Source organism: Choristoneura fumiferana, chromosome 2 (genome assembly GCF_025370935.1).
Source record: "Choristoneura fumiferana chromosome 2, NRCan_CFum_1, whole genome shotgun sequence".
Lineage (NCBI taxonomy): Eukaryota > Metazoa > Arthropoda > Insecta > Lepidoptera > Tortricidae > Choristoneura > Choristoneura fumiferana.
Window position 1 is genome coordinate 22,543,554 of NC_133473.1, and position 11,016 is coordinate 22,554,569.

General features: G+C 53.1%; 1 protein-coding gene across 1 annotated transcript; it reads left to right on the forward strand.

Moving 5' to 3' along the window:
- The first annotated feature begins 273 nt into the window (after positions 1–273).
- Positions 274–10,935, forward strand: LOC141445348 (mitochondrial disaggregase-like). Its single transcript, XM_074111188.1, has 10 exons — positions 274–695; positions 1,200–1,251; positions 1,912–2,071; positions 2,170–2,386; positions 2,471–2,765; positions 3,321–3,552; positions 4,048–4,246; positions 4,817–4,967; positions 5,483–5,620; positions 8,927–10,935. The coding sequence occupies exons 1-10, from the start codon at positions 503–505 to the stop codon at positions 9,126–9,128; spliced, it is 1,839 nt and encodes a 612-aa protein (XP_073967289.1). The 5' UTR covers positions 274–502; the 3' UTR covers positions 9,129–10,935.
- Positions 10,936–11,016: the final 81 nt, after the last annotated feature.

An 11,016-nucleotide genomic window follows, 5' to 3' on the forward strand; every position in this document is an offset into this window, starting at 1 on the left:
TTTTTTATTTCAATCACGGAAATCGTAACGCATGATAATCGGACACTTATAAGACAGACACTTATAATGCTTCGGATTATCACGTTGTATATTATTGCGCGTACATTATATTGGTTCCCTGCTAGTTCGGTACGGGGTGATAATGCACGACGTTAAACACGGATTATCAGGTCATGTATTATTAAGCGTGCATTAACAAGTCGTACATTAACTACACCCTGACCATAGACAAATGACACTCAACTTGACAGACAGCTGACTGTCAATGTGACAATGTCAGTTACATATTATTACATGGAAAGATGATATCGGACTTCTGGTTCACTGATGTAATAAAATCAATAGACATGATGAGAACATAATACGAAAAAGCTAAAAACCCATAAAAAAATTATAATAATGCCTTCCTTCAGTTTTGCTTTATTCCCTTAGACAATAGCTAATAATATACTGTTCCTATTAAAATTCTTTATAAGTAAAAAAACCAGCGAAGATTGTTACGATGTCTGGAGCCCGTGTGGTGACGAGCTACCTGCGCAGCATGCGACGCACGGCGCGGCTGGCGGCGGTGCTGGCGCGGCGCGCGGGCGCGGGCGACGCGGGCGGCGGCGCGGGCTGGACGCGCGCCGTGCGCACCGCCGCCGGCGCCGCCACCATCAGCCTGGCGCTCGTCGCGGCTGACCATATTTACAACGGTACGTCTTTACATACTATATAAATTAATGTCACTTCCCGCCGTTATGTATGTATATCCTTAGATCCTAAAATACACTTTTTTTTATTAAATGTTGCTCCTGTGCGAAGCCATGGTGATTCGCTAGTGGATTCCTTCAGCATTAGGTTTTCCAGTATATCAACAATGCTGTGCACAAGCTTGCTACTGTCCAAAGTGAAAAATATTTAGAATAAAACATATTTTCATTGTAAATTAATTACGCCCAAATAGAATTTTGTCAACGCAAGAAGTAAATGTCGTTTGAATCAAGGCCAACTCAAAACAAATTATTTCAGTTCAGTTTCAGTGAAACATTTTTACAAATAAGTAGTCATTTTTGTGACTATGAATGGTCATTATTTCTTTCATATTCAGAACAGTTTTCCTTTCTGTTTGGTTGACCTGCACTTGACCTGACACTGCGTTGTTCATGGTAATTCAAGACACAAGTAAAATAGCCTAATCTATTGATTTGTTGTTACAGAGAAAAGGTTCTTCAAAGCAGTCAGACTTGGTAATCTACAAGAGATACGCAGGTTGGTTTTAACATTTCTATTCCCTCTTATCACCTCTCTCTATTTTAAGAGACTGCTATTTCATACAGAAAATTGCAAAGTATTGATAATTTGTTTCATTTAATTAAATTGATGTTACAGCCTTAACACATACAAATTGAAAAAAAAAAACCAGCCAAGTGGGACAGACTCAGATATTTGTAGTGCCTGTATCTGTCTGTGAATATCCAGTGTTAGCAGTTCCTTGTTCATAAGCAATATTTACATCTCATTTACACAGCGATTGGTACATAATTTTAGTGTGGTTAGGTACTCATATAGAAAATAAAAAATAAAATAAATAACAATAGCCTTTATTCACTGATAATAAAATACAACATTATAGTTTGTTGACACCACCCACATTCGTATCAGGTTGTCTCCAGGTCATAGGCCTCTGGAGGAGCCGCTGCCATTCTCCTCTATCCCTTGCTTGTCTTCTAAACTCTTTAGGTAGGTCATTCTCCCACCTATTGTGTTGCCTTCCTCTAGTTCTTTTGCCATCCCTAGGGTACCAAAGTGTGACATCTCTAGTCTATTTCTCTCTCGCTGACCTTATCACATGGCCAGTCCATCGCCATTTCAGTCTTCTTATCTTACGAGAGATGCATGCAACTCACTGTCCTGGTTGTGTATCGCCAGGCAAGTGGAGGCGGCGAGCAGCGAGGGCCGCAAGGGGCGCGAGGGCGGCGCCGACCGGCGGCACTCGCTGGGGTGGACCGCGCTCATGGCGGCCGCCGCCAACGACCAGCCCGCCGCCGTCGCCGAGCTGCTGCGGCTGGGCGCGCGACCCGACCTGCAGGTACACTCGAAAAACAACAGCGTACCAGGGTGGAACTGGCCTGGAGCGAGGCAGTGGCATTGGACATTTAGCAACAAGAAGCGCGTTCGTTGTCGCAGGAGCAGTACGCGGGCGCGAGCACGGCGGCGGCGGCGGCGGGGCTGCACCCGCTGGAGGCCATGCAGCGGCGCGAGGAGGAGTTCTGCGGCGGCATGAACGCGCGTGCCTCCTTCCTGGGGTGGACCGCGCTGCACTACGCAGCCCTAGCGGACTCGCCCGGCGCCGCGCGCGCGCTGCTGCAGGCCGGCGCAGACCCCACGGCGAGGGACCACGCCGGTGAGTCCAAGTATGCCGCGCTGGCGGACTGCTCTCTCGGCCCAGCCCAACCCTTCGTGGCCCATAGCGCGTGCACGGTTGCAGGGCGGCGTGCGCTGCACTACGCGCGGGACCCGTCGCCGGCGCGCGACCTGATCGTGCAGCACACTTTGCGCTGGGAGCAGGCGGCGGCGGCGGCGGCGGCGGAGGAGCGGCGCCGCTTCCCGCTGGAGCAGCGCCTCAAGCAGTACATCGTGGGGCAGACGGCCGCCATCGAGGCCGTGGCCGCCGCCGTGCGCCGCAAGGAGAACGGCTGGGCCGACGAGGACCACCCGCTCGTCTTCCTCTTCCTCGGCAGCAGCGGCATCGGCAAGACCGAGCTGGCCAAGCAGCTCGCCAGGTAAAGACGCTTTTTTGCATTTTAGATACATTTTTTATCTTCCCTTCATTAGTTAAGTACTATGTTCTGAGTGATTCTGCGAAAAGTTTTGGACTCATGGCTGGAAACTCTGCTCCATAGCACTCTTTTTCATTGTTCATCAAATTGCTTAAATGTAAGGTTCTAAGTCATCTCTGATCATTATCACAAAAAAAAACTTGAACACATTGTTTTGTACACACCATGTCAACACTTTGACTGGGATTTCAACTCTGCAGGACCTTAGTCCCGTTTTTCAGAAAACAAAGACACCATATCACTAAGTACCTACTTCAATGTCGTCATCCATCTTAAGTGAAATCAATCAGCCACACACTGACCGAAACAGCCTCGCCTAGGAGAACTGATTGATCCAGGCGTTACTTTTTGAAGATTCATATCAAGGAACTGCAACCTTCATCTTCGCTACCACGCTACAATTCCTGTGAGCGTGTGGCTCACTCAAAGTTGTCGGGCATTTAGGAAAGACCATGCCGCTGTACTGCGCTTCTATTTTAAAGAAATGATATACGGTAGGTACATGCACCGGGAGGACCCGGCGGCGTTCATCCGGCTGGACATGTCGGAGTACCAGGAGAAGCACGAGGTGGCCAAGCTGATCGGCGCGCCGCCCGGCTACGTGGGCCACGAGGAGGGCGGCCAGCTCACGCGCGCGCTGGCTCGCCGCGCCGACGCCGTCGTGCTCTTCGACGAGGTCGACAAGGCGCATCCCGACGTGCTCACCGTGCTGCTGCAGCTCTTTGATGAGGTACGGGGCTCGACGACTTACAGAGAACGGCTCCTCGTTACCTAATGCTAATGTCGTCATATGCGTGTGGCAAGGGCAAGACAGGGGGCAATTTACAAGGGTTCCGCTGTTGGATAAAGTAGACGAGGCACGTCCCGAGATGCTGGCTGTCCTGCTGCAGCTGTTTGATGAGGTTCTAGCGGGCTCAAAGATGGTCAAAGATCGAGACAGTTTACGTAGCCCTTCGGGAAACGAGATGATGCTTGCTGTTTGTTAATGAGGATAAGTATATTCTCATGTGCTGACTGACTGTGCTTCTGCATCTGCTCGATGAGGTATGCCAGTGGTAAGAAAGGGGGCAGCGGCAGCAGGACGAGAATTCTTGAGGGACGAGCTGATGCTTTAGTGCTGTTGCACGTCGCGGCTAGTAACTGATGTAGGATGAGAAAAAAATAAGCTTGATATTATTTCCGGTTTTTCAGCAGTCCGGTTTTAACAAGTCGCATCTTGTGGCAGGGTCGTCTGACGGACGGCAAGGGCAAGCTGATCGAGTGCAAGAACGCGGTGTTCGTGATGACGTCCAACCTGGCGGCCGACGAGATCGCGCAGTACGGCCTGCAGCTGCGCCGGGAGGCCGAGGCCCGCGCCGCCGCCCGCGCAGCCTCCGCTGCCCCCGCCGCTTCCGACAACCATGTCATCACTGACGCACAGACAGGTAACCTGCACTAAGGCGGGCTTTGCATCTGGCCATGTTCGAGGAAACAGAGGGTGTGTAGGATTCGCCCACACACTAGAATCAGAAAGAGTTCCCTCGTTGCTATTTAGAATGCTGCGGTAGCGTGAAGTGGTATCACGCACGCACGACGCCCACTGGCCACCTCGGGATGAGGCTCCTCAAGTTAAGACCGTTCTACACGGGCTCGGTTCCCCGTATTCCCTCACTGGCCGGATTACATTCAGTCGGGCTTGCGCACCAGACCAGGGTTAACCACGTAACTCCGAGTTAAATAACCACTTTCCCAAGGTGATAAATTGTATACATAGAACTGTCACTTTTAATCCAGGGTTAACTTTTTTTTTACGCTATACTGTTTTGTCTATCACACTGATAAGGTGTCTTTACCACACTGGTGTCTTATTAATAAATCAAGCACCACGCGTCTCTAGAACTCCAATAATTTATGGTACCGCACGCGATCAGTCTTTTATATTAGAACAGTTGACCAACTTCTCTCGATAACTCTTCAACTTGAAAATAAAATGCTAACACTAAGCACGTGTTCAGCGGCGGCCGGGGGCGCCGCAGAGGGCATGGAGGGGGGCGGCGAGAGCGAGTCGCTGGAGGTGTCGCGCCACTTCAAGGACAGCGTGGTGCGGCCCATCCTCAAGCGGCACTTCGGCCGCGATGAGTTCCTCGGTCGCATCAACGAGATTGTGTAAGTCAGAGTCCCGCGGAGTTCCTCACACTACATTTTTTTAACCTAGATTTTAGAGCCAATGTTTTTTTGGTCGAGTCGCTGGAAGGACCAAAGAAGCTAGTTCTTTGCTTTTAAACAAAGACAAACAACATTTAACATTTTAGATTTTTTTATTATTAAGTAGGTAATTTATAGGAGATGGGGGCGTGCAGTCGGGAAAAATCCGTTATGGTCACAGGGAAGTGAGCTAAAAACCCGGCTGTACGTCCTCAACTTTCTGGAGTTTGCTGCAGGGAGAACAGAGTTGGAGGTGTTCCTTATCTATCCACACAGTTTTGCTCCAGTAATTTGCTGGAAAGCGGGAGAAGAGGATGCCTTCTCCCGTTAAGCTCTGTGGGGTGCTCAGGTCGGAGCCACTTTCTAGGGGGACGACATTCGTTAGTAGCAACGGCTCTAAGATTATTATTGAATAGCTGCATATAGCTGACCAATTTAAGGGTCTTTGAAGAGTGTGTTGCAATCGTGTGTTGCAGGTATTTCCTGCCGTTCTCGCGCCAGGAGCTGCTGACGCTGGTGCAGCTGGAGCTGTCGCGCTGGGCCGAGCAGGCGCGCGCGCGGCACAGCGTCGAGCTGCGCTGGGAGGGGGGCGTGCTGGGCGCGCTGGCTGACGGGTGAGCGGGCACACACACACACACACACAGCGTCGAGCTGCGCTGGGAGGGGGGCGTGCTGGGCGCGCTGGCTGACGGGTGAGCGGGCACACACACACACACACAGCGTCGAGCTGCGCTGGGAGGGGGCGTGCTGGGGGCGCTGGCTGACGGGTGAGCGGGCACACACACACACACACAGCGTCGAGCTGCGCTGGGAGGGGGGCGTGCTGGGCGCGCTGGCTGACGGGTGAGCGGGCACACACACACACACACACAGCGTCGAGCTGCGCTGGGAGGGGGGCGTGCTGGGCGCGCTGGCTGACGGGTGAGCGGGCACACACACACACACACAGCGTCGAGCTGCGCTGGGAGGGGGGCGTGCTGGGCGCGCTGGCTGACGGGTGAGCGGGCACACACACACACACACACAGCGTCGAGCTGCGCTGGGAGGGGGGCGTGCTGGGCGCGCTGGCTGACGGGTGAGCGGGCACACACACACACACACACAGCGTCGAGCTGCGCTGGGAGGGGGCGTGCTGGGCGCGCTGGCTGACGGGTGAGCGGGCACACACACACACACACACAGCGTCGAGCTGCGCTGGGAGGGGGCGTGCTGGGCGCGCTGGCTGACGGGTGAGCGGGCACACACACACACACACACAGCGTCGAGCTGCGCTGGGAGGGGGCGTGCTGGGCGCGCTGGCTGACGGGTGAGCGGGCACACACACACACACACAGCGTCGAGCTGCGCTGGGAGGGGGGCGTGCTGGGCGCGCTGGCTGACGGGTGAGCGGGCACACACACACACACACACAGCGTCGAGCTGCGCTGGGAGGGGGGCGTGCTGGGCGCGCTGGCTGACGGGTGAGCGGGCACACACACACACACACACAGCGTCGAGCTGCGCTGGGAGGGGGGCGTGCTGGGCGCGCTGGCTGACGGGTGAGCGGGCACACACACACACACACAGCGTCGAGCTGCGCTGGGAGGGGGCGTGCTGGGCGCGCTGGCTGACGGGTGAGCGGGCACACACACACACACACACAGCGTCGAGCTGCGCTGGGAGGGGGGCGTGCTGGGCGCGCTGGCTGACGGGTGAGCGGGCACACACACACACACACACACAGCGTCGAGCTGCGCTGGGAGGGGGGCGTGCTGGGCGCGCTGGCTGACGGGTGAGCGGGCACACACACACACACACACAGCGTCGAGCTGCGCTGGGAGGGGGGCGTGCTGGGCGCGCTGGCTGACGGGTGAGCGGGCACACACACACACACACACAGCGTCGAGCTGCGCTGGGAGGGGGGCGTGCTGGGCGCGCTGGCTGACGGGTGAGCGGGCACACACACACACACACACACAGCGTCGAGCTGCGCTGGGAGGGGGCGTGCTGGGCGCGCTGGCTGACGGGTGAGCGGGCACACACACACACACACACAGCGTCGAGCTGCGCTGGGAGGGGGGCGTGCTGGGCGCGCTGGCTGACGGGTGAGCGGGCACACACACACACACACACAGCGTCGAGCTGCGCTGGGAGGGGGCGTGCTGGGCGCGCTGGCTGACGGGTGAGCGGGCACACACACACACACACACAGCGTCGAGCTGCGCTGGGAGGGGGCGTGCTGGGCGCGCTGGCTGACGGGTGAGCGGGCACACACACACACACACACAGCGTCGAGCTGCGCTGGGAGGGGGGCGTGCTGGGCGCGCTGGCTGACGGGTGAGCGGGCACACACACACACACACACAGCGTCGAGCTGCGCTGGGAGGGGGCGTGCTGGGCGCGCTGGCTGACGGGTGAGCGGGCACACACACACACACAGCGTCGAGCTGCGCTGGGAGGGGGCGTGCTGGGCGCGCTGGCTGACGGGTGAGCGGGCACACACACACACACACAGCGTCGAGCTGCGCTGGGAGGGGGGCGTGCTGGGCGCGCTGGCTGACGGGTGAGCGGGCACACACACACACACACACAGCGTCGAGCTGCGCTGGGAGGGGGCGTGCTGGGCGCGCTGGCTGACGGGTGAGCGGGCACACACACACACACACAGCGTCGAGCTGCGCTGGGAGGGGGCGTGCTGGGCGCGCTGGCTGACGGGTGAGCGGGCACACACACACACACAGCGTCGAGCTGCGCTGGGAGGGGGGCGTGCTGGGCGCGCTGGCTGACGGGTGAGCGGGCACACACACACACACACACAGCGTCGAGCTGCGCTGGGAGGGGGGCGTGCTGGGCGCGCTGGCTGACGGGTGAGCGGGCACACACACACACACACACAGCGTCGAGCTGCGCTGGGAGGGGGGCGTGCTGGGCGCGCTGGCTGACGGGTGAGCGGGCACACACACACACACACACAGCGTCGAGCTGCGCTGGGAGGGGGCGTGCTGGGCGCGCTGGCTGACGGGTGAGCGGGCACACACACACACACACAGCGTCGAGCTGCGCTGGGAGGGGGGCGTGCTGGGCGCGCTGGCTGACGGGTGAGCGGGCACACACACACACACAGCGTCGAGCTGCGCTGGGAGGGGGGCGTGCTGGGCGCGCTGGCTGACGGGTGAGCGGGCACACACACACACACACAGCGTCGAGCTGCGCTGGGAGGGGGGCGTGCTGGGCGCGCTGGCTGACGGGTGAGCGGGCACACACACACACACACAGCGTCGAGCTGCGCTGGGAGGGGGCGTGCTGGGCGCGCTGGCTGACGGGTGAGCGGGCACACACACACACACACAGCGTCGAGCTGCGCTGGGAGGGGGCGTGCTGGGCGCGCTGGCTGACGGGTGAGCGGGCACACACACACACACAGCGTCGAGCTGCGCTGGGAGGGGGGCGTGCTGGGCGCGCTGGCTGACGGGTGAGCGGGCACACACAGGATCCGTTGATAGTCCAGAGTTACTTAATATCAACTTTCGAATTCCCAGAGCACCCATGCAACAACAAACTATTGTCGAAATTCATACTTTTATCGGGCTGCGAGGTCGATGAACGAACTGTGTTAGCGTTCTTAGGATCTACATCTGTACCGCTTAAAACCTGCTGCAGTTAGAAACCGTATAGCATCTAATTTCTATGCTCCTCATTCTGTGGCTTAGTAATTTCTTTGATGTTTTTTTTGTTTGGTTCTAATTTCTTTTCTCCTTTGTTTTTCATTTTTTTGTGTAAATCTGTTAATATTTTCGAATTATCTGAGGAAACCTTTAAATTGGCTCTATTGTTAAATGTTTAGTAAACAACCTGCTACGGATAAATATTGTTCGTAGACAGCCTGTAACAGTTAATTTATGCTGTTGGTTTTCCAAATAACCCCCCCCCCCCTTGCGCAGGTACGACGTGCACTACGGCGCGCGCTCCATCAAGCACGAGGTGGAGCGGCGCGTGGTGAACCAGCTGGCGCTGGCGGCGGAGCGCGGCGGGCTGCCCCGCGGGTGCGCCGTGCTGCTGGGGGCCGCCGCCGGCCGCCTCACGCTGGCCGTGCGCCGCCCGCACCAGACCGACTTCCAGCCGCTCGACCTGGCCGCGCTCTGAAAGACGACCCTCCGGTCACTTGAGGTTGCTTGTAACGCCAGATCAAAAGTCAGTAGCGACTCTCTAGAAAAGTCCCTCCGAGGTGAGGTTTCTTTGACATGTATGTAAAAAAAAAATTCAAATTCAAATGATTTATTCAGTAAATAGGCCGCAATGGGCACTTTTACACGTCATTTTTTTAAACTACCAGCGCTTTCGGAAAGACCATCATTGCCAAGAAGAATGCGCCGCAAGAAACTTGGCAGAAAGTCATTTTTTCATAAAAATATAATTACAAATAAAAACTTAAAAACTATATTATACAATTAAAGAAAAAAAATACAAAAAATAATAATAAAAGAAATACAGGGATGTATGGGGTCCCTTAGTTACAATACTAAACACTAACTATATCTACGTTCAGTGGAAGTGTAGAATGCTTCCACCGTCATGTAACTTTTAACACCAGATCAAAAGTCAATAGAGACTCTAAAAAAGCCTCTCCGAGGTTAATCTTATAAATGACATCTATCTTACTTTCCAAGCCGGAAAAACAGTCTTCGAAACTCTAGAAAAGTTACCTCCTAGGTGAGGTTAGTCAAAGTTACACATCTAGTATCTGACTTCTTTAGATGTCTTTCAAAGTTCTTTCAAATATTTGTTAAGATTCTCATGGTCACAAAACACAAGCAAAACATGACCTTATCAAAACTTTCCCATTATATCGGTCAAAATAGTCACTGTCAAATGCCTCTCGATCTTACAAATTATTGACGCTGTTAGTGTCTCGCCCACGCCTCATCTTATAGCTATAATTTTTAAGTCATATGAGGTTTCATAAGATTTAACCGTAATTCGTCTTTGTTCTTACTTGTTATAGATATTCGAAAAATAACTGTTCCATTTTTTTTATTATAAACTTATACCTAATTCTAGGTAGTTAGCTAGCTTTCGAAAACAATTAATTTGCTTATGCAAATCTGATGTAAAACAAAAACACACCTAGTTTGTTTTGTCCTATTTGTACTTTATGTTAAATATTTGCTGAAACCATTCGGTTGATTGTGATTCCGACATCGAAAGTAAAGAATAAAAATACGACAAACATTTCCATCCATATCCATAACCGTATTTAAATGTAAAATGTTCTATCAAGGTGTTGGTGTAAAAGCGTATTAACCGAATGGTATCATTTTTAACGGACGGGCGCATGTAATGTTCTATAGTACATTGTTGTAGAGGCATGAAAGTAAGCAATAGATGAACGAGTTAGTTTCAAGTTCGATAATACGAGTTCATCTATTGCACTTTTGGCTGAGACTAAACATTGTGCTTTTCACGATCACTGCGAGGAAATAAAAATAGTGTCACCCCTCCCGCCAGCACGCCAGCTCAGCACGCCAGGAATGAAATTCAGAAATTATATTCTAAAAAGTCGTATCGTAATATGAAATACATATATTGATACGACCTGTTTTCGTAATGTGTTACATTGTTGTCGTGTTTTGCGAGCCATAAATGAGTCGGCTGTTAAATGTACATATATGTATAGGCAGTTTTGGGTACTGGATTTAGGTTATCTATGGCCACATTCTCGAGCAGTGTCGTGAAAAGTTTATAATAGGTAACGCTGTGATTAGAAATGTTACCGATTTAGCTCTAGCTCAATTTATTTATTACTGTTAAGACGTTAGCATCTACATTACACATGTCTTTGTGTAAACGATTTACTTTGATGACTCGTGCAAAGCTTTTGACATTGTAAACCATATATTAAATTAACTGAATCACATGAAATAGATTTATTAAAATAAATGAACACTATTCATAGAAAGTTGTTTTCAATTCCCCCCTCCAACCGTTTATATTTTTTTCTCGTGCAAAAATACAACTGTATCACTCCATGTAT